General features: G+C 49.5%; 1 protein-coding gene across 1 annotated transcript; it reads right to left on the reverse strand.

Moving 5' to 3' along the window:
• Positions 1–1,666: 1,666 nt before the first annotated feature.
• On the reverse strand, positions 1,667–26,380 carry TNR (tenascin R). The gene is made up of 21 exons (XM_042873848.1): positions 25,885–26,380; positions 23,340–23,816; positions 22,658–22,921; positions 21,656–21,771; positions 19,119–19,269; positions 16,592–16,861; positions 14,892–15,077; positions 12,766–12,855; positions 12,379–12,642; positions 11,488–11,754; positions 11,276–11,395; positions 10,660–10,803; positions 9,908–10,027; positions 9,495–9,638; positions 8,648–8,778; positions 7,578–7,710; positions 5,594–5,745; positions 4,436–4,532; positions 3,553–3,714; positions 2,258–2,421; positions 1,667–1,897 (listed from the first exon to the last, which is right to left on the reverse strand). Exons 1-21 carry the CDS (start codon positions 26,378–26,380, stop codon positions 1,778–1,780), a joined length of 4,068 nt encoding a protein of 1,355 aa, XP_042729782.1. The 3' UTR covers positions 1,667–1,777.
• Positions 26,381–27,590: the final 1,210 nt, after the last annotated feature.

The following is a 27,590-nucleotide window of genomic DNA, read 5'->3' on the forward strand; positions in this document are numbered from 1 at the left end:
TACCTGTAAACTCTTGGTTATGGGGAAAATGTTACTGTGTTGGTCTAGCAGGAGGCCTCTTCAGTTTTAATCAGTCCTGTCTGCTGCTTTTTGGGATCTTTAATGGGGCAGGCTGCTCAGGTGGACTGAGATATTGCCATCAGTGACGCTGCAGAGATCTCAGCACGTGCAGCCTCCTGCCTGGCTTGTGCCCCAGCTGCTGGACTCAGCACCAAGCAGTACTTGGTGAGTACTGATTAAAATCTGATTTGTGACAGCAGGCTGTGAGCTGCCCACCTTGGGGCAGGAACCCATGTCTAATCCTGACCTCGGGGCCAGCTGAGGTTGTGTGCCCAGCATGGACAAAGGGGCTGGATTCCTGCTTAATGCCCTCCTTCAGCTCCGCAGGGTGATGAGTAACGTCAGCAAATCAAGGAGCATGACCATGAAAGAGACACTGGCCTGAATTATAAGCTACTGTAAAGATGCCTTTATGTTGCCATCTGGAAGATGTTTCCTGAGACAAAGCAGCTTCAGTGTGATAAAATCAAAAAGCAATGTTTAGCCTTTGTAATTCTGCCTCAGCTGTGCATCCAGTGATGGGCTGCATTGTCCTGGGACACATGGGTGACAAAGCACTGCATTGAGCAGAGCCTCTGTGGAGTGATGGGTCCATGGTGATGGCCACTGGGGCTCTGTGCAGGTGGCAGCAATGGCAGCAGAGCACAACAAAGTCTACCTGAGGTGTCCGTTTTCCGTAAGGTAAGAGAAATTAAGAATGGGAAGAGTGAATGCGTCTGTTCTTTCAAGGGTCTCCAGGTGCTCCAAAATCTAAATGGGCCAAGCCTTCTTTTGAGGAGGGAAGTAGTTGATTTCCCATGAGAAAGATGGTGATACCAAGGCACTGAGATTTGGGTCCCTCTTATGATGGAAGCATGGAGGGATAGAGAGAAAGCAACAAGCCTTTCTCAGCATGCACTTGTCTTCCCTTGGCTGTGCTGTCATCATCCCCTGCTGCATGCGGGTCCCTGAACATGGCATGACACAACTGCTGGCTTCAGGCTGAGCTCTGGCTCTGTGATGGCTTTTTTGGTTGCTGGTCCTTCACTGTGGCTCTTTGGTTTGGGACCAGCGACCGCTGTGAATGACATCATGGTGGCATAAAGAAGTAGCAGAAGAAACGGACCCTAATGATGACTTCAAGACTGAAAGAATTGATCTTTTTTTTAACTCAGTCTATCATCTTCTCTTCTCTTTTTCTCTCAAGCTCAGTAACCCAAACACATTGCCATGGGCTTGAAGTGTGACATCTTGCTTATTGAAGGATGGTGTCTATAGGGACTCAGGGCCTCCCTGCTGAGAAAAGACAGGGATGGGGAGGAGGCCAGGTGTCCCTGGCTGTGCCTTGGGGTAGAAATGATGGCACTAAGGTCCCCTTCTGGGAAGGCTTCTGCCACCAGCCCTGTGACAAAAGTGTCGGACAGGGTTTGCTGGGGATTTCTAGGTCTTTTAACAAAAATATCAAAAAATCTCTCTGTCTCTTTCTCTTTCTTTTCATGTTAAGGGCCAGAGTATGGGGTTAGGGAGACTGGAAATTTGGTATTTCTCTGGGACAGATGCAAAGCAATGAGGTCTTTCTTTCTCCACAGCCTTTGCTTGTGCTGTGGTTCCCTCCAAGACTTGTGAGGGGTAGGTTGCTATCTCAGAGGAGAAGTATTTTTGTTTTTCCCCTTTTCATATTATAAAATACAAACAAATGACAGAAAAGGTCAGGTGGTGGGAAGGGAGTTCTGCTGGCTCAGAGCTGTAGGGACCGTCGCTTCCTCCCAGAGATGTTACGGTGGTTGTAAGGTCGCATCTTCATTTCCACAAAGGGGATGGAGAACTCATGGCCTTTCCAATGGTACCAGTTAATTCCCTGGAAGGAGGAAGAAGTAAAGGGTAAAAGCTTAGGATTTGGGGTAAAGAAAGGCATACACACACACAAAATGAAAGCGTGAGAGGAAGGAAACGAGCTTGGTTGCATAGAGAAACCAGAGGAAAACCCTGCTACAGGAAGAGCAAGAAACTCTTCTGCTGCACTGGCTTGCTTGTTTTTCATTTTTTTCCCACTGCCCAAAGGCTCCAAATGAGATCTGATGGATATATTCTGTAGTGTGACCTAAAATAATGCCATGGCAAATGACCAAGGCAGCCAATGTAAGCGACCCCAGTGCCTCATCCGTGCAGCCCAAGCCTGAAGAAATGCTGAAGGGTCTCAGCCCAGCTCTGCCCTTACCTGACTGTGCCTGGACTCTCCGTACTTGCCGTTGAGGTTGGTCCGGTGGCAGTTCTTATACCACCAAGCCCCCTTGTAGGACATGGCACAGTTGGTCACGGCCACGTCGTTGTCCCTGTCCTTGGTGGAGAAGGGACGGCCCTGGTGGTAGGTGAGGGAGTCCCCTGTGGAAAGAGATGCTGTTAAGGGGGATGGACCAAAAAGCCTGCTTCTGGCTTGTGTGCCTCAACGCCATCTGGTCTTTCATGAGGAAATTCTGGTGTGTGTGGTAGCCTGTCAGTCAACAGCTCAAAGAGCTGTGGTGGGATGGTGTGGGAATAGTGTTAATTGGGATTGCTCATGGTGGATTAATCTGAGGTCCTCTGCTGTTGGTTTTGGGTCAGTACAGACCATAGGAAATCTTAGGGTTTGGAAGATAAAGTAGCAGTCTGTCATTGTATCTGAATTTCAGTGCTTCAGAAGTGAGCTAAAGCCCTTATTTCTTGGAGCCTAGATCTGCTGCATACCTTCAGGAATTTCGCTCCCTCCTTCCCTTTTGCTAACCAAAGGGACCTTCCCATTCTAGAGGAAACCAAGCATGTTTTTCTCCAACCAAAATGTTTGCCCTTCTTTTCTCCCTCTGGATAAGAGGAATAAGGCAGAAAACTATACAGTCTAAGACTGCTTTTCTTCCCAAACTGTGCATTGGATGCTTTAATTAGTATTGAAACACACAAGGGTGTTCATGGAAGCTTGCAGTCACTGGACACTTCTACCCCAGCTAGAGGGGCTGTAGCTGTACCCCTATCCCCTTCTTGGGGTAGAGACCCCCATGTTCTCCTTCCTTCCTTACACAGGGGGCAAAGCTCAATGCTGCTGTGTCAGCTGAACCAACAGGTGTGCCTGTGTCCTTACGAAAGTGGCTACCTTTGGTTCTGTACGGGACAAAGTTCTGCAGAGGATTTCAGATTTTTCCATTGCTGTAGGAGAGTGATAAACACACCCTGCAGCACAGCATCAATAGCGAGCTGTGGTGCTGTTCACTGAGATGACACCTCTGGTGGTTGACCTGATTATCTGAACAGCAACGACTCTGATATTTATTATCCCTGATGGAAAATGCTCTCGGTCCCTAGTGAAATTTACCAGCCTGCTTTGCACAGTGAACTGCAGGAAGACAGAAAGGGCTACAGGCTTGCATCTTGCCACTCCAGAAATGCAAGCTTTGATACTGAGATTTCCTTTACAACTTCAGACTGACCGGTCCCAGCATTTCTCTACTGCACCCGAGATACCAGCTAGCCCTGAAACTGTACCAGAAGTGCCATTGTAGTCTCCTATCCGGAGCTTGTAGAGGCTCCGGGAGTCACCGATGGAGAATTTGTCATAGTAAGCATATGCTGCTTCCTGGCCATCCCTCATGTCTATGCGCAGCTCGTAGCGTCCCTGCGATGTGATCTTGTGGATGTTGTCCAAGCCTGGGGACACAAGCAACAAGACACCTGGTGAGATACAGCACCTGGATCTGCTGTGTCAGCCAACCAGAAAGCTCTGGGCAAGTAAAGTGTTTCTGGGTAATGAAAGCAAGACAAGGCAGTAGAGGGCAGCTTGTGGTTAAGCCTTATCTCTGCTGACACTGATGAGGTCTAAGCTCTCTGTTTCCACTCAAGCTTCACCTCCCCATGGCTCTGAGAGGTGAGTTTGAGTCCCAGTCCCACGTTCTGAGCGTCGCCAAAGCAGGGAGTGATAATCTGTGGAGCTCTGGTTCTTCCCATGTTGCACACCCATCATTCAGTTAAGCTGTTTATGAGTCAGAACATACTGCAGGGCTAGCATTGGTTCACACTTGGAGAATGCTCTATTTCAGAGCTTTGATAGGTCTACCGTCACCTCTTTCCTGATTTGGGCAACTGGCTTGCTGGCTAAGGCTGGTAGAGGTCCTTAAGAAGTTGTGCTGTTAACTGTATTATTCACCAACGCTTTTAGTCATCCAAGAGAAGATGCTGGTCCATGAATGTCCCTAGCCTGGGAGCAGCAAAGTTGGGACCTCCACAGCATGCTTTTGTATCACCCAGAAGTGTGAATTTCAAATGCAAAGGGCAGGGAATGAACAAGGAAAGGAAAACAGCCTGGAGAGATTGCAGAGGAGAGGAGCTCAGGTTTGACACTTCGGTGTAAGACCAATGACGAAGGTCTTACCCAGCCAAAACTCATCCTCCAAGTTCCCAAAGCCGACCCGGTAATCTGCCCATTTTCGGAAGAAGTCAGTCAGCCCATTCTGCCGCCTTTGGAAGACCTGCAGTGGGGGAAATCAAGGGAAGCTCTGTGAGAAGTGGCTTTAGAACGCACAGCCAGGAGGATACTCTGCCCTGTCATAGTGCCTTTCAGTGGAGAAAATGGCAATGACCATCTGGTTAACGTTAATTGCAGCCGTGCCATTTGTTCAGGTGTGGATGGATCAGCTGAATACAAGTTAAAAGATGTGGGTAGCAATGTTACAATAGACCTAGGAGGAAAGATTCAGCCTTCAGACTTCATGCTGTACCCAGTGTGTGGTTTCTCCGGTTTTCTAGCACATGATTCTGTGTTTGCTCAGCTCTTTTGTGATACCCAATGGGATGCTTTGAAGCAGAGTAGGATGGAGGAAAAATTCTTGGCTGAAAATATAGCTCCTCTAGAACTCAGCATTTAGAGAAAACCTTTTTTTTTTTTTTTTTTTCCCCTTCTTGTTTGGGCTATACATCTATTGGAGTTTTATATAATACATGCAGTGAGTATTTGAGACAAAAACAATCCAAGTGCCAAAGTATTGTTTCCCTCAGTGGCCAGTACATCTAAGTAAAGACAAGTGGTGATGGTGCAATTCAATAGCAAAACAGGGATCTGCCTCTAAAATGCTCCAGTGTGGATTCAATCTGGACGATGCCTGACACCCTCCTATTGCAGGCAATGTGAATCATTTCCTATGAAAGCTAGTAGACATTAATTTCATTTCTAGAACAATAAATCAGCTTCAAATTTACTTGCAGATTTTTTCTCTGCAAAAGCACTGCAAACACGTCAAATAAATCAAAGGCCATTTCGCCAAGCGTAACTATTATTACTGGAGTGTGGGCCATTCCCTGTGGTGTGGGAAATGAAGCGAGCAATATTAAGCTGGCATGGAGCTTGGTTTTGCTGGCAGGATGGGATGGGGTTCCTTAGTGATGGGGACAACGTGCAAGAAGACTGCCATTGGGTAAGCTGGGCAGGGAGTTGTGTGGCTCAGGGCATTGCTGTCCCCCTTGGAGAGGGCCTCAATTCTATAGGGCTGCTCCGGGAGCTTTGTTGGGGCCAGGGGGTGCCACAGCAACTCACAATCCAGCCCCCGCCGTCCGTGCTCATGTCACAGAACACCTGCACCCGCTGGCTGAGGTCCCCGTTGATGGAGATGGTGTAGACACCGCTCAGCGTGTCTCCGTTCATCAAGTGCTGGGCACAGTCCTGAGGGTTGGCAAAGACACGGCCACCTACAAAAGAAAAAAAAATATATCAAAATTTGGGCAGGCAAACAACTTTTCACTGTACCTCGTGCCTTGATGGTTACAGTCCAGCAAGGATCTAGCTTTGTTTGTATGTCCTGAGTTCTGCAAGGCAGAGGTGACTGTGCATCCGTTGACAGCATCATAGAATGCAATAGAGTAAATCTGTGCACACATTAATGGATTTCCACACATCCTACATTGGAAAGATGCGTGGTAACATTGTGGTGAGTGATGAGGAATGTCACACCTTTGGTCGTCTTCCATTTCTGAAACGCTGGGGTTTAAGCTGTCACTGGCATATTTGGACAGCTATGAAAATGCCAAAAACTGTTCTCCTCTTAGGATTGCCAACTCTAAGTAGGTTTTATGACTTTACTGTTTCCAGGGGAGTTCTTCTGATCCGTATCCTTGTGAATGACGTCAGACTTGCAGTGGGCTGATGGTTGAGCAAATGGAGCAGGAATTGGGTCATAGGAAATGTTGGAGATGAGCAGGGTGAGGCCTGTGGCCATGCTCCATAACGTCCTACAATGAAGACACCTCATTTGGAGGCTGGAGTTGTAGAGAGCCCTAATTGTGGGATCTCGGCAGGACGGGGTTCATGTTCTTTCTCATTTAGTGGAAGAGAGAATTGCATTTTTTCCCCCCATTGCTCAAATGACTGAGTGCAAAGCAGGCAAGGCGCACATTGGCTTTCAAGAGTGGCTTGAATGAAGACCTTGAGAGAGTGTGAAGGACATGCCGTGTTCATCTATCCCTACTGCACAGCCCCATAGGAGTGGCAGGACAGAGAGTTCTCCCATTGTTTCCTTTTGACCTGAAGACCCAAAATTGTCAAGTTGTCACTTTTTACAAATATTGAAGATCCCCTACTTCTTCCTCTCCCTGCAGAGCATAGCACCAGTTCTGGTGAGACAGTGTTCACATTTTATAGCATTCAACAATGTAAATTACTTCAAAGGCATCCACTCCAGGCTCCCCTGGGCTCTGTGCAGATTAGTTGTTTCTTAATTCATATTCATATCTTAAAGAACCAAGCAGACCTTGAAAGACATTTCAAACCACTATAAATTATAAATACCGTATCTGTTTCTTCCTTTTGTCCCATCTGTATACAACTCCCTAAGAACGTTATGCAAACATGAAACAAAGAGATGGAGCTATTAATATGTCAGAGGGAACGGAAGAACCCTGGGATGTGTACTGAGAGCATAAAGAAGCAAAACATTTTAAATTAAGACTTTTTTTTTTTTTTTTCTTCCTTTTCTTTCTCCTTTAGGTGGGGTAGGTTAGAGAAATGTTTCTTGCTAATGCCTACCTTGAAGCGAGTTAAACTTCTGTTGAGATGCTGTATCAGCTGGCACTGGTGTTTAATGCAGTCAAGGAGCCACATTTTTGTTTAATTGAAGTGATGCTCTCATTGCCTGGTGTGAGTTGGTTTTCCCTGCATTCTCCTCTCTGAGAAGCCAGCTATGAGATGCTTTGTCCCTGACTCCTGAGCAGCCTTGAAGATTACACACATTTTTCCATCACCTGCTGGAATTGCACTGACATAATGCATCCACATAAGAGATGAGAAAAACTAGAGTACCTCATCTATTTAAAAAAAAAAAAGCCTTTTTCCATTGGTGTAAATAGTTTCTGTTATCTCTTGAAAGCAGGTGAAGGGACTTTTGCATTTAACCAGGATGGGGAAGTGTATCCACAGCAAACTCAAAGAAAACTCTGTGCATTGAATTGGCAGTGACTATGGAGGGAATTTCTTTTCAGGGACATGAGCATCATCTTCGCCTGGCCTACCAGGCGTGGGTCCTCACCTGTGGTGAAGGTGGTGGAGATGAAGCTGCTCCGCATGGCGTTTTGGGCAGCCTGCAGGCGCACTGTGTACTCAGTGGTCTCAGAAAGACCCTCCAGGCGGATCCACGTGTCCTCAGCATCCACAATCAGCTCCTGTACGTGGGTAGACACCAAGAGGGTAGACAACAGATGAGAAAAACAATGGGAGCCTAAAGAGCAAGTGAGGAGGGAAGGGAAGCCACAACTACTGCAGCTCTTGGCTGAGGGTGCTGCATGGCTGCTTACAGTTCTGGGCTAAGTCAGCGTGAGGTCCAGCTTTGGGATGGTGCAGTTGAGAGCTCACTGCTTTGGACACCGGAGGCTTAAATGCAGTCTGTGTGCTCTATTTACTGACACTGCTAGGCTCTGCACACATTCAGAGTGGGGCATGACAGATTTCCTGAGCATTGCAAGGAGCAGGTCTGGCCAAGCCTGATTATCAGCCAGCTTTGGCTCCATCAATCCCTGTCATGTTAATTTTTCTGGTCATCAGCCAATGCCACAGAGCATTATATTGAACACCTCTGCAAAGTTGTTATCCTCCGGCTGCTGCAAGCTACCTGCACCAGGAAATGAGATGATTTGCAGTGACACACTTCTGATAGTGTTTGTAGCATTTCCTCCAGACAGACAGATATGGATACACTCGTTAAATAATCAAATATATTGTACTGAGGGATTTATTAGCTGTCTGTACCTACCTTCCTCTTTGCAGGGAGGGCAAATCACCTTTCTAACAACTCTACTTGCTGGAAATTTTTCTCCTGCCTCAACTTGCTTGTGTTTCACAAGTTGTGAATTTTGTCTGTTCCCTCGGACTTCCCCAGGCATACCCTCTTTGCCCAAACTTGCAGATTTTGCCCTAGGCAATCCTTTTCTGCTTTTCCCAATTGATTGTCTAAGGTAAGCTTACTGGAGAGTGTAATATGCCCTTGTTGTCTCCCTGGCCTAATGAGTATCATTCTATTGGTTTTATGGGTTTCTCCTGCTCGTTCCTCCATGGTTGAGTTATCCCTGGACTCAATGAGCCTCTTTTCCCATGAGGACTCACCTTGCGACTTCCATCAGTTGATCTGTAGGTCAGGACGTAGTTCTCGATGTCTCCCACGGGAGGCACCCAGGAGAGCAGTGCACTCCGTCGGGTGACCTCGCTTGCAGTCAGGTTTGTTGGAGGATCCAAAACTGCAGGTTGGATAGGCACAAGGGAAGGCCATGTCCTCACACACAACCATCCCACCTTCTCTAAGCTGCTCCCTGACTAGCTGGACTAGTATCCAACTCCACAGTCTTGTGCTGCAGCCCAAAGTCCATCCTCATCCCCAGTTTCCAGCTCTGATTACCTGTCCCCAGCCTTAAACAGAGCTATGCAAGCCCTCTAAGTGCCATTCAATGCATGCTCTCTGGAATGCATGTGGTATGGAGTCTATCACACTCCTTGGAATCACAGAATCATGAGGTTTGAAGGGACCACTGGAGGTCATCTAGTCCAACCCCATGCTAAAGCAGGTTCCCTACAGTAGGTCACCCAGGAAAGTGTCCAGGAAGGTTTGAGTATCTCCAGAGAAGGAGACTCCACAACCCAATTTGGTGGCCCCTTCCAGAGCCAGACTATGGCTCCAGGAAAGAAGACCTGGTCAAGGATCTTCTCAGGAAATCGAATCCAAGGGGAGTCAGAGAAAGATGTCATTGGTTGTTGGAAGAGTGATAATGATGGTTAATGCATGCAGTAGTGGTAAACCTGTCCTCATGTTGTGCCTAGCATTGGTATTTGGGTGTCCTTTTAGCAAATGGCCACATCTACATTGATATGTTTGGAACAAGAGCTTAGCATCAGCCTTTCTGTCTTTTCCTGGGGTGGATGGCTGGTTAGGGGTGTGTAGGAGCGGGACTGTACGTACGGGTTGTGAAGTTGGTGCTGATGGTCTGGCTGGTGAGGGGCCCATTGGTGGCATACATGGCAACCGTGTAGGTGGTGCTGGGCTGAAGGTTGGTCAGCTGGTATTCCTGGTTGATTCCATCCACCAGAATTGTTTCTCCTGCAACTGTAAGCCAAAAGATGAGTTAGGGTAGTGCTACGAGGCTGGGTAGTGGTACATGCCATGGGGCCCATGGGATGAGACATGGGGCCTAAGGATGGGGTGCATCTCCACCACCCACCAGCTACTGCCCTCCCAAGGCACAGGCTCCTTTACTGCTCCCTCCATGGAAGAAACCACCAAGATCCCAGGTTTGGGGTGGGGGAGAGGTGGAGGTGAGCTGAGATGGAGCTCTAGCAAATCTTGCAGTGGAGGGGTGTGGGGTTTCAGCACACCTGTGTGGCGGGTGAGGACGAGGACATAGCTCTCCACATCCATGAGCGGCGGGTTCCACTGCAGCAGTGCCTCGGTGGGGGTGATGTTGGTGGCGGTGACACCCAGCGGGGCATCCATGGCTGCACAGGGGACAGATTTGGAGGGTCAGATGCATTAAGGGACTATGGGCTAGCCTGTGGCCCTGCCTCTCTTTCCAGGCACACGTTTACTTACAAATGAAATTTTACTGCCCTCGTTGGAGAGTGGCATGTTGTAGCTTGTACTGCTCCACTATCTGGGTTTGCCTTCCACTGTTTGCCTGATACACAGTCTGGGGAGCTAAGGTTTTTTAGGTTTTGAGAAGTCTGGGGATAGCAGAGGGTTTTATTCTTGCAACAGATGATGTTTGTTTCAGGGCTTTGACACATATTTCCCTGGGGATTATTTTTGGAAGCCTGTACTTCCTTTAGGAAAGGTTGTTATGGTTGCCCAGCATCACATCTCTGCCCTCCCTGTGACTGGTACACAGATTTGTCACTCCCTCCATGACAAGCCACGCATATACGGGAAAAGCTTTTCTTAGACATACTTTGAAAGTCCCCAGTGTATCCTCGTGAGTCTCACTCATCATCTCAAGCTCACCTCAGGATGCCATTAAGTTCAGCTTGCTCTTGGCTGTCTGATTGCCAGGAATAGTATGGACTGCCAGCCCTTTCCCAGGACAGGACGTGGCCCAGTTGATCACTGCCTGCCACTGGGAGCCCTTTCCCACCTGTGTATGTGGTGATGGAGGCCACCTCGCTCTCCTCCCGGCCCCGCACACTCTTCACTCCAATCTCGTACTTGGTGGCAGGCTGCAGAAGGCGGATGGTGTACTCGGTGGCATCGCTGCCGATGGCTGTGCTGTCTGTCCTCCCTGCAAGGACAGAGCCAAGAGCTTTGGTGACATGCCTGGCCCTGACCCGAGGTGCGGAGTTTGCCCAGGAGGAGATGGCAATACCACAACCCAGGGCTGACGCTGGGAACAAATGTGTTCTGTGCCCACGTGTTGACACTCATGTGCCCATCATTCTTACTGACTCGGCCTTTCCAGCATGATAGGCAAAAACTAGGCTCAAGGGTTGGAGAGGAGGGTGCAAGAGGAGAGCAAGGCTTTCTGGGCTGGTTGTGGTTTGGGTCACACAGTGGTGTGGGATTGACCTCTGGCCCTGCTCCCCAACCCCAGCACCTGCTCTTTCACCACATTTTCCAAAAGAAAAGTAAGAGCGAAATGGCCTGAAGCTGTTGGGAAACTGTTGAAGTCCTTTGCTTAACTTAGGACCAGCCCCACACACACCCTGGGGTACAGCATAGCAGGGAGGGACTCTGCACAATGTCTGACCCCTTACCTTCAGCAGCACGGTAGGATATTCTGTAGTGATCAAAGGGAGCAACAGGAGGGCTCCAATAGATGACCATGGAGTCCTGAGTGATGTTGCCCACTCTGAGGTCCTTTGGTGCATCCATCCCTGGTGAGATGAAGCAGAAAGCACAGCTGTGGGAGGCAGGTCCACACCCCCTCCCTCCACCCACCTTCTTGGTGGGGTCTCACACCCAGTACCTGTCGTGATGGAGCCTGTGACAGGCTCAGAGCTGACTGCACCATGGACAGCCACTAGGGACACAAGGTACTCGGTGGATGGCCGCAGACCCGTGAGGCTGGCATGCCTGCGGGTGCCATCAAGTGCCAGCTGCTGTGCTGCCTCCTCATCCCGGGGGCTGTAGGTGAGGACCAGGCGGTCTGCAGGGGGGGACGGATCGCTCCACGTGATGTTCACACTTGAGGATGTCAGCTGGGAGAAGTGCAGCTGCGTGATGGGCCGGACCCCTGAAAGCCATAGAGGGGAGATGCAGCCCCCCACAGTCTGCAGCTCCCAACCTCTTGCTCATACCCAGCATTGTGCACTGGTGCCCATAGAGGATATAAGGGAGGTTGCAAAGCCCCACATGTGGGTGCTCCAGTGGTCTGAATCTCTGCTGGGATCAAGAGGCAGAATAGGAAAGGGGAAGTGGTGTTTTCCTCAGTTCTGACTACAAACATGTTCAATCCCAGCCTCATGGAGGGGACAATCTGATACAATTTGGATGAGCTGTCTGTGCTTCTCAACCATGTTTTTTTTCATCCCAGAGATACTTCTCAGGCCCCTCAAGGCCTGGATTCTCCTTTCTGCCAACTCAAAGCACAGAGGACCACATGTTTTCCTACAGAGGCTTCCCTACCTCCTCCTTATGGAAATCATCCAAGCAAACATGTTCAGTGCCATTATCCAGAAGGGCAGGACCCCCGCACTGGTAGGGCCATCACCTTTCTCAGGTCCATGGACCTGCTCTGATGTGGATGGATTGCCCCCAAGCTCTCATCCCCATCCCCGTCTCATGAGTTTTGGTGCTGGGGAATTGGTAATGGGGTAGTGCCCTGTGCTTGGTCCCATCTCCAGTTGGTTTTCTTTACCTGTGAAAGCATCCACGGTGGCCTCTAGGCTCTGCTGACGTCCCCTCTCAGCGATGATGGAGATGGTATACTCTGTCCCTGGCTCCAGCTCAGAGAGGGTGAGCTGCGACTCATCACGGGACACTGTCACCTCAGAGGCCATCCCCGAGGCAGGGGTAAAGGTGACACGGTAGTGGTCAATGGGACCCATGGCTTTGGTCCAGGACAGTGAGATGGACGTCTCCGTGGAAGCTGTTACCATGAGGTCCCGGGGGCTATCAAGCTCTGTGAGTTGAATATTACAGATATTTGTTCCCATGCACGGTTTGTGCCATGGAGGTTGTAGGAGCTGGAGGGCCATAGGATCTGGCTGTGTTTGGAGGCCAAAAGCGGTGGGGTTAGACTCACCTGTCCTAGCATTCATGGTCGCTGGCACGCTCTGCTGGCTGTCCATCACAGCTGAAATCCCAATGCCATATTCTGTCCCTGGCACCAGATCTGCAAGATTGAGTAAAGCACAGAGAGGTGCATGAGAACAGCATCCAACTTGGTGGTCGTGGAGAGTGACCCCCACCACGGCTGGAGGTAAAGGGGCACTCCTGAGTGCTTCTAGAATCACCAACCTTCCCACAGCTCAGCCACTCCACTGGGTGCTGTAGAAAGCCTTTTGAAAAAGCCCCCAAATGTCTTTGGACAGGGAAGTGGGATTAGTCTAGCTCAGAAATAACCAGTTTTTAAAAGGAGTTACTGAGGTCTGCTGTAATTGCTGGCATCAAGACAGAAATTGTGTGTGAGCGAGAGGGAGCAAAATGAGATGGGAATGATAAAGTAGCTGTGTTTGTTTCCAAAATGATTCAGCTTCAAATATTGTCACAGGGTTGGTGTCGCAAAAAGAAATAAATTACGCAGAGTAAATGAAATGGACATTAATTTGTAAGCATACAGCCTAGCTGGGAGCCGACTCAAGCACGTTCCTTGAGGAGGACGTGTCCTGTGGTTCCTCTCACCTGGGGAATGGGAAATGAGCTAATCGAGCTCATTTTGTCTGTGCCTATTACTGGTGGCTGCTCTATCTCCATGGAACATCTCCTGGGTCTTCACTCCTGCTTGGCCTTTGACAGCTTCATTTCTCTCCTCCTCATGCTCTGTTGATCTTTCCCATCAGGTCAGAGAAAGCCATAAGCCTTGCAGCCCAGCCTCTTCTCTCCCATCTCTTGGATAGGGAAAAATCACCAATATTTCTGACAGCTTTGCAAATTCTCATCTTTGAAAAGAGACCTCTGGGGCGGGGCAAGATTTGCTGTAATTTTAAGATTAAATATTCAATAAGCTCTGTTCAGCACCTTTCCTCAACACTTTTCTTAGGGGCAGATGAAGGCTTTTATGCCATGAACCCCACTAAGTCCTCAGCAGCTGGAAATTTGCCCCAACACTCCACACCATGGGTGATGAAGCTCTGGAGGAGAAGGCTAAGGTGTTTGTGACAAAGATAGAGAGAGGCTGTTTGCAGCTGCTTGCCATCAGCAAAGGCTGTCCTCTCATCTGTCCCCTCCATATCATCCCAAAAGGCAGCAAATATCCTAGAGGACAGAGGACCAGCACCAGAACCCCTATCTCCCATTGTCCTCATCCATCTCCGTCCCACTTCTCCACTCATGAGTGCAGCAGAAACTGTCCCTACTACATTCTTTCTTACACACCACATTTTTCAAGCTAACTGCTCTAAATGTTTTCCTGCCCTCCAGCCTTTCTCATGACTCAGTGCCGCTGTGCCTGTAACTTTGCATTATACTTTTCCACTGCACACGTTTGTTCCTAAAGGTCCATATGGCAGTTGTCTGAGCCTGACACAATACAGGAGAACCTGGTGCCGTGCCATACTGAAGATCTAGATAAGTCCCAAGCTCAAAAAATGATATTTTTTTGGTATATAAGTGTTGGGGCTTTTTTTTGCCCCCAAAATGCCACCTGAGCTGCAGATCTGGCAGGCAACCAGCTGCAGCTGAAAAAGGAAAATAGATCTTGGATGGCTCTCCATGGTGCTAATACAAAGTGTGTTTGGGGACATTCCTGGTAAGGCTGACAGAGGGATGTGATGGTGCTTGCAGAGCATGGTGGCACCCATGTGCCAGCCTGGACCACAAAATGCTGGAGGGACTTGTTTGGAATTGCCATCCCTGGTTTTGGGTTTACTTTGTGCTGATGAGGAAAAAGACAAAGAACTTGGGTAGGCCAGCCTATGGAGCATCAGTGTCCCAACAAGGGGGAAAAAAGTAAAAAGAGAAGTAGTGTTTTTCTCTAGATCAACCTGAAGTGTCTTCCTCTCCCCAGTTCTCACTCCAGCCGTTGCTAGCTCTTCTTTGGACCCTTGGGGCAGCCCCACCAAAGGACATCACTTGGCTCCCAGCAGAGTATCACCCAGACTCACAGAAGGAGCACTAGGGCAAGCTGATTTGGACTTGCAAGGAGAATGGGGATGAGTGAGGGTAAAGATGAAGATGATGAAGATGATGATGAAGGTAACGCAGGCATACCTGCAAGAGTGGCCCGGGTGGTGGGGCCAGTGTCCCGTGGCACCAGAACCTCGTGGTAATGCTCTCCAGCCAGAGTGCTGTAGACCACCCTATAGCTGTGTGCCTCTGCCTCGCTGTTGTCCCAGGTGAGCTCGAGGCTGGCGGGGGTCCGTGAGCCCACCCGTAGGTTCTTGGGTGCATCGATCTCTGTCCAACACAAGGAAGAAAGGCATGGTCTCTCTATGGTTGAACTAGATCTCAGAGGTCCTTTCCAGCCTTAATGATTCTATGATTCTGTGTTCTTGCCAATGGGCTCTGGGAGCTGTGGCATGGCTGAGAAGTGGGGAGGGGTCACAGGTGGCACATCCCCATGGCTGGGACATCTCTCGCCCCCTGCTCAGAACAGACCTGGAGGTGCCACTCACAGACTCATCAAGACCAGTGCTCTAAAGCCATCCAGCACTGGCCTGAACTTCTTCTAGAAGACCTCAAGCATCTCTGCAGATTTATTCATGCTCAGACACTGTCCAGACTGATCAAATGTTTTATTTGTGCTGCGGAGGCTGCATGCCAGACCTGCTCGGATATGTACCATAGCTGCCTGCGAGGGATGAGTTTGAGCAGGGCAGGATCTGACTGCACAGGAGGTAGGCATTAATTCCTGCTCTGGGTCTGGGCTTAGGAGGGATTTTTATGCTGTCTTTTGGAAATAGAGCAAAGAAGGCCAACTCAGCAAATCAATTGCAATGGACATCTCATTCTTACATATATATCTGCATAGATATATATACACAATTCACACGCTGTGGTTATTGTAAAAGGAGCCTAGTATTCCCCAGTGATGTACATGGCAACTAATTTATATACCATAAAACAGCACTGATATACGCTCTCTACCTACTCCTTTATGGCACGGTAAATTAAACCTGTTAGCTCTCTGCAGGCTTAACATTAATTAAAATTTTACTGACCTGTTAGACTATTCATATAAGATATAAAATAAGATATCCATGTTTTTAACTGGGCTTCTTCCAGCTGCCTGATTGCTGATTTTTCAGGCACTGTGCCTGCCTCAGCTCTCAGTGCTGTGCAAGTATGGGAGCACTGTCTTGAAATCAGACCTCCCTGATGCACACTGGTCTGTGGGTGGCATTAAGGGTGAAAACTGCTGTTTTGGGGGTGGAATTGTTTAACCTAGAGAAGAGGAGGATGAAGGGAGATCCTATCACCCTCTACAACAACCTGACAAGAGATTGGTTGAATGGAGCCCTGGGTAACTGATCTGATGCCTAATTCAGTGGTTGGCAGCCCTAGAACTAGATGATCTTTGCAGTCCCTTCCAACCCAAGCCATTCTGCCATTCTACAATGCTACGATGATCGCAGTGAAGTGGGTGTTCATCTCTTTTCTTGGGTGATAATTGATAGGACAGGAAGAAATGGCATCAAGTTGCACCAGGGAAGGTTTAGGCTGGGCATTAGGAACAATTTCTTCACGGGGAGGGTAGGCAAGGATTAGAACAGGCTTCCCAGGTCAATGGGGGAGTCTCCATCCCTGGAGATACTCGAGAGACATGTGGATACGGTGATAAGGAACACGTTAGTGTAGGGCGCTCAGTAGGTCAGGTTGATGGCTGGACCTGGTCTTTCCTGAAGGTCTTTCCCACCCACCCACCACACCACTCTGCAGCATTCAGCCCCCTCGCCGGCTCCTCCAGCTACCTGTGGTGAACTGAGTGAGGGCCGGCTGGCTCTCGTTGGCACCCCGGAGGGCGCTGACAGCGAGGTGGTAGCGGGCGCCGGGCCGCAGGGCCTGCAGGGAGTACTGGCTGAGGGGGGGCTGCAGGCGGAAGGTGGTCCTCCCGCCCTCCCCGTCCGCCAGCCCGTACTTCAGCAGGATGGCGTCCACCCGGGCGCGAGGCGGAGTCCACTCCACAAAGGCCACCGTGTCGGAGATGTCCCGCACCAGGATCTGCGTCGGGCCGTCGATGACTGCAGAGTGTGGGGGAAAGGAGGGGTGGTTAATGGGGGAGAGTTGGATGGGGAAGGGCAGCAGGTATGGGGACATCAAGCTGCCACTCGGCCTTTGGAGCGGCATGAGTTAGAGGTGGCATGGGCACAAGGCTCAACTCTTCCAACCTAAAGCGCTCACAGGGCTTGGTCATGGTGAGTTCCAGTGCCTTGTTCCAGACCCTCCACTTTCCTGACATCTCTCTTGAGCAGAACATTACAGATACATGCCAGTAACAGATAGAATGAAACTTCTGCCCTTCTCAAGCTGAGTGTTGACAATTCCTCTCTGTCTTATTCAGAAGTCAACTCCCAGAATAAAACCTCCTACATTTCTCTCCGGTCTGTTTTCGTTGCTCCTAGATAACTGCTCATACTTGGTGATGCATAGAAAAATGCAGTTTTCCTTTGTGCCTAGCTCTTCGAGCCATTCAAAATGCTTTTATCGATGATCTCCTTCTTTCCACTCAATTTACTCTTTTACAAGCCTTTCTATCATTGGCAAAATTTATCAGCAATGATACTTTGTCTATTATGGCTCTTGAAAGGTGTTGACAATGCGTTAAATAACACAGGGCCAAGGACTGATTCAACCATCAAGAGCTGGAGAAAGTCTCTAGACACGTTCCAGCATTGGTGCCAGCTCCTGCTTTGTAGCTAAGCTGCAGGATCAGCTCTTGGAGCTGCTGACGTGTTAGCACTGGGGAGGGAGGGGAAAATGCAACTGCTCTGACGAGGCTTCTTAACTAGCTGGGAGCAGGGCTATGGAGGGTGTCCACCACCAAACACCCTCAGACAAAGAGGTTTTAGCTAAAGCATTCATATCAAGCATCTCCTGAGAGGCTGCTTAGGACATTTTTGCTCTATTTTGCAGAGAATTGCACTCATTCTTCCTCTGCATTCTCCAGCGCTTGGTCAATCACATGCTCAGCCCAAGTGAGGGATGCTTTGAGTCCTGCAGGACCGTTGGCATGGACTGAGGCTACTGTGCCATGGCACTGCTGATGCACTGGCTGCCTGCTTTGTCTCTTCTGTGACCAAAAAGTGGTGAAAAAAACACATTAATCTTGTAGTTTGAGCTGTGCTGCATATGTCCTTTAGACTACATACATTGGAAACATTGTGGTGTAATAAGGATGTGCTGAATGCTGTGCCTCAGGGTGGGAAATCCTGGGGGCTATATGCAGGAGTGGGGAAGGGATGAAGGAGCTTAGAATAGATGTGTGGGGGAATTGGGAGTAGTGGGATGAAGTCTGGGGACAAAACAGCAACAGAGGAGGAAGGATGGCTGGGAAGCAGGGTTTTTAGGTTGGAGCTGAGTGTCCAGCTTGGCCAAGGCTCATCCAAACCGTGCATCTCATGTTGGTGGTGGAGAGCACAGCGCTGCTGTGCTCCCTTGCTAAAGTCAATCACTTAATTTGATGTACCAGCCTCTTTTTTTTTTTTCTTTTTTCTTTTTTTTTCCCCGTGACTTCCTAGAAAAAGGGAAAGGTTTGCCTTGACCAGGAGATGTCTCTGTTAAGCCGTGTCAAGCGGAGCAGGACTGTACTGAGGAAGCTCAGATGTGCTGCCAGAGAGGGGCTGTCTGATGGAGGGACCATCCCTGCACCACCCCTTCCTCTCCAAAGCCACAGATTAGCATCTCCCCATGCTCTGCCCAGCGCCACATCCTCTTGGCGAGGAAGGGACTACGTTCTTCCACACATGCTGAATTTCGTAGAGCTGCTTCTGGCTCTCTGCCCCGCTGCCTGATTTGCCTGAATGGGTGGGAGGACAGGGTGTTTGGCTGCACAAAAGCATGTAGGAGCTTTAATATGGAGGAGATGAGTAGGCAGTGCACTTTTAGAGTTGTTTCTTGGGCACATCCAGCCTCCCAAATGTGCCTGGGGTGAGATTAATGGAGAAGAGGAATTCATGCAGCTACACTGTGCAAGCTGACCAGAGCCGTGACTCCCAACCCCATTAAACACACCATGCTTTCTGTGCTCACAGCAGTTTGGGGAGGAGAAGGACAAAGTGTTGCATGAAAACCTATTGCTGCAATGCACCTGTAGCATTTGGGTTGTGCTAAGCATTCAGATTCAGAACACTGGTTGAAGAAAACCACTTCTGTGTATCTGATGCCCCAGCTCCTGGCTCGGGCAGCTTTCTGGCCCCAGCAGATGTTGTGTTTGGAGCTGATTTTGCTATGGGGTGCTGAGGTTCTTGGGATGCACTGCCCGGTGCCGGGCTCACTCACGGGTGGAGATGCTGTCAGAGGCCGGGGGGCTCCTGGCTTGGTCCTTCAGAGCCACCACAGTGACAGTGTACTCCTCGCCTGGCTTCAGCCCAGTCTGGTTGAAGGTGGTGACGGTGCTGGGGAGCTGGGCAATCACACCACCCTCGTTGTTCTGCCGGGGGCGGGGGGAGAAAAGGCAACAGGAAGGAGGAAGGGGTTTAAAAACAACAGAAAAAGCTTTATTCTCAGGGAGTACAGGCACTGATGCATGGCAAAGTGATGACCCAGCCATGCACCCCCAGATCACGTCTTCATCCCAGTACATCTCATCACGGAGATGCAGGAGCCTGGGGCAAAGTCACCCACCAGCTGTGGAGCACCTGAGCTGTAGAGCTGGGAAATGCCCCCGTCCCCTCTCCTGCCTCATACCTTGCTGTGTTTTGCCATCTGAATATTCTCCAGAACATAAAAGTAAAACCAAAGCCTCCTTTTCCTGCATGGCTGCTACCCAGGTGCCGGGAGCTGTCTATGTTTCATGCAGAGGTGAAACCATCGCGTATTTATTTTGGATTCCCCCCTTTTTAAAATATCTTGATTGAATTCATTATACTTTCTGTTTTGTGCCCTGAAAAACACATAAGTCTTTTAAGCAACTGCAAATGTCACCTTCCCTGCCAGTGTTTGGACAATGGATCTTTTCTTGCTGCTGTCTTTACTAATAACACACTAAACAAATCTGTGCACATAGCTCTCAATCCATATTCATCTCTTTTCCTCATTAGACAGGAAACCTTCCATTTTATCCATAAATTGCCATCTCACCTTGGCTAATTTTCTTTTCTATGTCTGTTATCACTCCAGTCTTTCACTAATTGCCTCTCTGAGCCTCTCTCATTGCCCCAAATACCCCTGCATTGCTTTCTCCTTTTTTTTTGCCCCCCAGCATGAGCAGATGTGCAATAACTCCCCCAATCCTGTATCTAGGGATAATTTAGGGTGTGGAGGGTGGCTTGCACAGAGGGAGGGCGTGCACTCCCCCAGGGGACACTGAGGACAAAATTAGTGTCCCCACACCCAGCTTTTGGAAAGGCAGTTTGACCTCGATTTGCAAGCCTACAGCACAGGGGTTATTTGCAATAGAGCTTCTTTAACATTATATATATATATATATATATATATACATATATATATATATATATATGTATTTTTTTTCACATCACTGTCTCTTGGGTTTTGCTTTAAGTTGGGGTGCAGCAATGGTTTTGTGTCTCTGTCTGAGCAAACCATGGCCGCAGCTTCCAGGCAGCCAAGGAGACAGCACCCTCTGTCTTGTTTCAGGGGAAAAGCTGATAATGTAGACTTGAGAAAACCCAATTTTGGCAGCAGGAGAACAACTGCATCTTCACAATGCAAGGCCTCATGCTTGATGGACGGTACTAAAATGAAAGCCCTATGAGCTGCATCCATTCCCATCCCTGAAAAGGCTGCCCAAGGAACAGCTTTCCTTTTGTACTTTATCTCTCTGTTTTATTCCCTGCATGTTTCTTGCTGGTTTTAAGCTTAAATAAGAGAAATGGGAGCCAGCAGCTTGCTTCAGTGGTCTGGCTTGAGGAAAACCTATTGCTGATGTCCTTGTAGGAGAGACATTTGCAAACATCCCACGAACTCCTCACCCCAAAACACGCCTATACCAATTTGTCTGCTTCAGGGCAGATGTTGCTGAGATTAATTCATGAGTATCGATGAAATGCTTGAATGATGCATGATTTGTTTGCCATTAGACTCAAAGCTCCGGTGGTCTTTTCCTGGCATTGCCCTATTTTGTGGCATGGGGTTGGAACTACATCGTCTCTAAAGTCCCTTCCAATCTAAGCCGTTCTGTGATTCTATTACTCTATTTCATCCTGAAATACAACGTTTTTGTATTCCATCCCGACACCCTTGGTTTTGTAACAGCGGTACCCAAACTTTGGCTTCTGATACCATCTGTGGATCAAAAATTGCACCAAGATGCTCCCAGCCCTTTTTGGAAGCGAGGAGTAAGTTATCTCAGGCCCCTGGGCCCCTGTTTTGTGCAGTGTCTCATGACACTTTGCAATTGAGAGCTGTTAAAACTTTGGGGCCAACTTCTGCTGTTCCTACTGCCCAGAGCTGCCTGACTCCAGCGAGGATTTTGTACAAGGGAAAACAGCATAATTGTGCCTTAATCAGCATTTCTTTTACTGCTGGGGATTGAAAGCCTCTTGTAAAGAGGCTCCATATACAATTGAAGCTATACTTATGGTTAAATGGTGTAGAAATTATGAATATAGATGAAATACTTGATGTACAATTTTTGTTACTGCGTATGGAAAATAGGCGATATTTAGGGCAACACTTTCATCATTTTCATCTTTTCTGGCACCAGTTCTACCTGTTCTTCACTGCAATTAAAATGCCATGGCAGGAGCTATCTGGGCACGTGACTGGGGATACTGGAGCCCTGACAGCCTACGGCTGGTCATTGAGATCTAGGCTTAGGGTGTACCCCACGATGTCGTGCTGTGAAGTAGCATTACCTTGGGGATGAAGCTGATTTCCCAGCCATCAAAAGGGAAGGAGAAGGGTTCCCACTGCACCTCCACGGTCGTCTCTGTGATGGTCTTGAACTTCAGCCCCTGCGGAGTGGCCAAGTCTAGAAGGGACCAGGAGGTTGTGAGGGCTGGGTTGACCTCCTTGCAACTATTTTGTTATTGGGGTGATGGAAATGGGGCCCTGGTGGTCTCTGTTAGCAGCATCATTGTTCTTTTGGGCTGGAGGGGGAGGAGGGGGATGCCCTCCACTGTGGCATCCCACTGCTTTGTGCCCAGTAACAGTGCCAACAGGGTGAGCAATGGGGTTACAAAAGCGGCACTGGCATCACTTGTTTTTCCCCTGCTTACTCAGCCTTTAATTTCCCAAGGATGCTTTTTGGAAGCTGCTGTCACAGCCTGCTGTTCCCTTTTTCCTCTGGCACTAAGAACCTCATGATGCACAGCAACATCCCCTCTTGCTGTGCTATTAGCTATGTTGTGGGGATTTGCCTTGGGGAGCCCATCCAGAAAAAGGAGCAGAACCTGTGACTTGTATGGTATATCACAAAAATATAAGATATTTTGGGCCGCGTCTTGGGGCTTCAAGCAAGCACTGAAATTTTCCTTGATTGTCAGTGATTTGGGTTTCCATCCCAGAGACTTCTTGCAGCAAGTGGTGTCATTTCCACCTTTCCTTTATCCCCATGTGGATATACATGTGGGTAAACATATTTCCACTATTTTTTTCTGAAAGCTCAATTTTCTGCTGCTGGAAGGTCTTTACAGAAAACATGAGCTAGCTTGAGAAAGCTGCATGACACCATGGCAAGACTGTGCATTGTGCCAAGAATGCCATCATAGGATAGGTCAAATATCAGATGGATGCACCTTTACAGGCTGCTTGTGGTATTCCTCGTTATATGGGCCAGTGCTGTCTTCTGCAGCTGTCTGATGAGCATCACCTCTGGTTTTTGGGGTACCAAGGGACAAGTGCAGGCAGATACTTACTGGTTGTCACCTTGGTGGTGACAGGGCTGCTCAAGACATCGCTGATGACTGCGTAGATACTGATGTTGTAGGCGACGCCTGGCTCCAGCTCCGTGATGGTGATGGTGCTCCAGTCCCCAGGCACCCGCTGCTGGAGCTGGGATCCCCCTGGCCCCGCTGCCTGGTATGATACCACGTACTCAGTGGCTGCCCCGGGGCTGTCCCATGCCAGCTCAATGGAGCCATCGCTGATCCCTGTCACACGCAGGTTTTCAGGAGGAGCCACTGATGGGGAAAGAGAGGGAGAGCATCAGGACGTGCATGACTTATCCTCCGGCCACGGGTGAGGGAGTGTGGGTCTGCTGGTTGGACATGGGTAAGGGCTCTTGCTTGGGGGTCATGTGCTCACAAGTTTTATTGCAAGGCAAAGGCTCAGGAGAACTTGCTTGTACTACTATTGTAAAAGTAGATCACCACCAATATTTGGACGAAACTCAATGGCTTTTTGCTTGCCTCCCAAACTTTTATGCATCTCTGGCAGATGGGAACAACAGGCAGGCAGTCAAACTATGGGATATGAGCACAAAGTGCTCTGCCAGCTATGGGTTCCTCCCATGCTGTGTGATGCTCCTGTGGGACTCTGGGAACTTTGTGTCCCTTTCTCACACAATCAGGTCTGACTCCCCCCACACACCCCTGCTACCTGCCGAGCAGTCCTGCCCTCCGTAGCCATCCTCACAGACGCAGAGGCCATCCTGGCAGACACCTCGTCCACTGCAGGCGTTGGGACACCGCAGCCACCCGCAGTCCTCCCCAGCATAGCCCTCGGCGCACACACAGGTGCCGTTGTCACAGTGTCCCCTTCCCGAGCAATCGCGGGGGCAGCGGGGCTGAGAGCAGTCATCCCCACCGAAGCCCTCCTCGCAGATGCATTCTCCATCCACGCAGAGCCCACGGGAGCCGCAGCCGGCGGGGCAGCGGAGCTGGGAGCAATCCTCACCGCCGTAGTCGTTGTCACACACACACTGACCCTCCAGGCACACCCCACGGCTGGAGCAGCCCCTTGGGCAGCGTGGCTCTGAGCAGTTGCTGCCCGCCCAGCCCTCGCTGCAGACGCAGCGGCACGACTCAAGGCTGAAGTTCCCGTGACCGCTGCACGGTAAGGTGTAATCCAGGCGTCCTGCAAAATGATGTGGGATGGGTGGTCAGAGCCTGGTGTGGGGTCTGTGAATGGAGGGCAAGTGGCAGGGTGGTCCTCCCTATGGCTGAGCTCTCCTGTCTTGCAGGAGTTGGGGGATGGGTGAGGCTCAGGTTTGGTATGGGTCATGCTGGGGCTTGGGGTGGGAGCTCTAGTCTCAACTCCTGGCTGTGGACCTGCTGGGTTCCAGAGCTCCCCTCAGTTTCTCTGTAGTTCCCTAGACAGCTACATGGCAAAAAGCCCTCCGTGGCCAACCCCTCTGTACCAACCACAGCTCAGTGGGCTCTGCTGTCTCCTCTCCACACATAGATTCATCGTAAAGTTGAGAGATCCCAATATTATGTCTGAGTATTACGATCAAAGACATATAATATTTATCCCTATCCTGGTGATTCCAGATTGGTTTGCACATGAGTTAGGGATGTGGGAAAGCAGGGAGAACACGTGGCCAACTCCTCTGATGTCCCTGTTTTGCTCAGCAGTAGGGTGAGGAGGGACACGTGGGAGTGAGGGCACCAGTTGCTCTGACACTGCTCATCCTCCCATATTTTGCCTCACAACATGGACCTGCTGCTTCAGCTTCGGGTTTACACCAGCCTGGCTAATTCTTCCCTTTCTGACTTTGCCTGCTCTTTCTCACATGAAAGAAAGGAGGAGTGGAACCCTTTCAGTTCTTCCTCCAACCCTTAGGAAGCCTCTGCACCAGAAAGACCGTGAGTCACGAGACATTTTGTCCCCCCCTAGTGAACCTCTCATCCTAGGTGAGTTATCTGGGTGACAACTGATAGATACCCCCGCAGCAAGGCTTAGCTGTATGCTAAGCCAGACAGATCGGTTTGGGCTTCTTTGCAGGATGCTTCCCCCAGAAACTGCAAGCATTGGGAATGGCGATCAGGTTCTCTTCAGATCTCATCCTCTAGTTAAGTTATCAAATGAAGAGAGAGGATGCTTGTAGGTGTGCTGTAAGAAGCTGTTTCCTTGGGGAAGTGCCTCAGGCTGTGGGGTCGGGATCCTGCTCTCATTTTAAGTGTGGTGAACTGAAAGCAGCTTGGTTAAAATGAATGAAATTATTCCAGTTCTACCTCATCATGCATCTGTGGTTTGAGTGAAGACTCCAACTACTGATAAATGTTTAATGGGACCAGCTACATATGTTGCAAATAACCCAAATTGTTCCATCAGTGTTTCAAATGAATTCCTTAAAATCAGGTTTTTCCCATTGCTCTTCCCATTCCATTTTAACTGTGCAAACAGTCTTGTCTTTCAATGGTGTTTTCCAGTCTCTTTTATGCTCACAGCTGATTGGTACCACACTGGGGGCATCCCAGCAGGACTGAGCAAAGCCTGGAGCCACGAGGTGCCCTTCCAGACAGCACCCTTCAGGGGCTACCTGAGAGATCAGAGACCAGCTGTGTGCTAGCACCTCTGCTCAGCAGCCTCTAAACCAAACCTTTCACAACCCATGTTGTTATCATGTTATCTCACTATCACAGAGGGACTGAGCTGTGCCTTTACTGGAGAAACCCTGATGGAGGCTCTGAGAGCTTCACCATTGTCTTAGTTTCAACTGACACGAACTGTTTTCTTCAGAGTGCCTGGTATGATGCTGTTTTTTGTTTCTGGGTGAATGCTGATAACACACTGATGCTTACAGTTGCTGCTAAGCAGTGCTGTTCAGAGCCAAGGCCATTCTCAGCAAAGGGCCCAAGGAGCTGGGAGGGAACAGGTTGGGAAGCTCACCCTGCTCATCCCCTTATCAGCCACAATTTTATTTTAATGGGATTTTAGCTCTGTCTGATGGATACATTTATGGGGTTTCCACAACAAGTGGGCTTTGGGAGCTGAAGTTACCGAATCCCTCCCAGGGAATTCCCTGACTTGGAGGCCCTAAGCTGGACTTTTCTGTAATGCCACAGCTACAACACCATGGCTGAACAGAGATTTTCCTTCATCATTACTGTGAGTGACATTACTAGCTCTGTATTTATTTCTCCTGCCTTTTGCTTGAGCCCTGTGTCCCCAACAAGAGCTAACAGCATCGCATTACTACCTGTGGCTGCATTTTCTTGGCAGCAATTGGAGTTGCATTGGTCCCGGAGCATGGAGACCTCCCTCTCCAGCATCTCAATCCTGCTCAGCAGCTCCTGCAGGGACGGGAGGGAGGTGGAGCACTTACAGGCTTGCTTGGGCAAATTTATCCTGTGGGTGAAGGTGACCTGGCTCTCGCTGTCGGAGGTCTGCTCTGTGTACTCCGCCAGCCTGTCGTCTTCTGAACTCAGCTCCTCAGCCGAAGACCTGAGCATGGAGGAGCAGCAGCTGTCCACGGGGACGTTGATGTTGTAAATGTGGTGGAAGACCATGGGCTGCTCTTTGATGGGTGGACTGCAGTTGGCCAGGCCCCCCTCCTCATCTACTGCTGGCCTCTCGGCTGGCTCTGTTGTCACCTCCAGCCGGCACTCGAATGGCTTCAGGACAGCACCCAGCAGCAACAAGTTGAAGCTGATGAGCACGTTTCTCAGGACTGGGTTTTCACTGTCAGTCCCCATTTTCTTAGGAGGGAGGTGAGCCTTCTAAGCCAACCTTGGTTGGCCAAGCGTGAGGAGGACCTATGGGGAGAGGAAAGAGAGCGTGATTAGTGTTAGACTTGACACTGCACTAAGGTCGGAGAGGTGAGTTGTCCAGAGAGATGTGGGCCAGCTTGACACACATGCAGTCCCACTGACCTTGGTAGAGCCCAAAGCATCTCCAAGATGGGCCCAGGGCTGGGAGAAGAAGATGGGCCTTCTCCAGAGTATGCATTCCCAGCGTTATGGCTCCAGCCCTCAAAGCATGACAGAAGCAGGTTCTTATTCCTATAGTATTTTTGAAGGTAACAGTTGATTTGGTACTAACAAAGCCCCACGTGCTTCTGTTTCCAGCAGAAATACCCCATATGGCTACTGCAATCAGTGCAACATCAGCACAGACCATAGGGCATAAGAGGTTAAATCGTGGGTGCCAGCAATGTGTGGGTGGTGACAATGCATGGATGAAAATGCCACATCCCTACTTTTCTCTGGACCCCTCCACGAGCACAAATGGTGCTCCAGGAGCTGAGCCTGAGGTTGCTAAGCTTCCTCTAGTAGCTATAGGAACAGCAGCCTCAACTCAAAACACCGTTAAATTACAGCACACAGGCTTGAGCTCCTTTAGGTCTGCGCAGACAAATCCCTTGTGATGAAGTGGCTTCACCTCCTACCCATGCTCTGGATTACAGGTTAAAGTTGCCTTGATTTGAAAATAAATAACTTCTCACTTCTATATCAATTGCAAGCCCCCAGGTACCAATCTGGGCTCCAAGGACACGATTATCTGCAGCCAAAAACCACCAGTGTCAGCTCACTTGTTCTGGGGATGGGTTCGGTCCCATTACTTTTGCTGGGACTACTGTCTGCTGACCAGTGATGGACATCAACAGGTTTGCCATGAGGAATCACTGCCCGACCCATCCCAGGATAGAGCTAGTGAGCAGGTGAGACTGGGACTGCAATTGCATTGCTCTCATCTTTTGGAGAGACCCAGTATGGATGGGGTTAGCCAAAGGGACTTTCACAGTATCTTTTTTTTTCCTAGGAGTGCCTTTTGCCCTGGGAGAGGGATGGACAAAATCTGGTCCCATTGGGACAAGACAGCCAGTGTCCTCGTGCAGGGTCAGTCTCCTTCAGGTCATGAAGCTTGGGTTTTTGGAGATGGGAGAGAACAGTGGTGTGCTGCTTG

This window comes from Lagopus leucura, unplaced genomic scaffold, assembly GCF_019238085.1.
Source record: "Lagopus leucura isolate 7727_CA_CO unplaced genomic scaffold, USGS_WTPT01 Super-Scaffold_100009, whole genome shotgun sequence".
Lineage (NCBI taxonomy): Eukaryota > Metazoa > Chordata > Aves > Galliformes > Phasianidae > Lagopus > Lagopus leucura.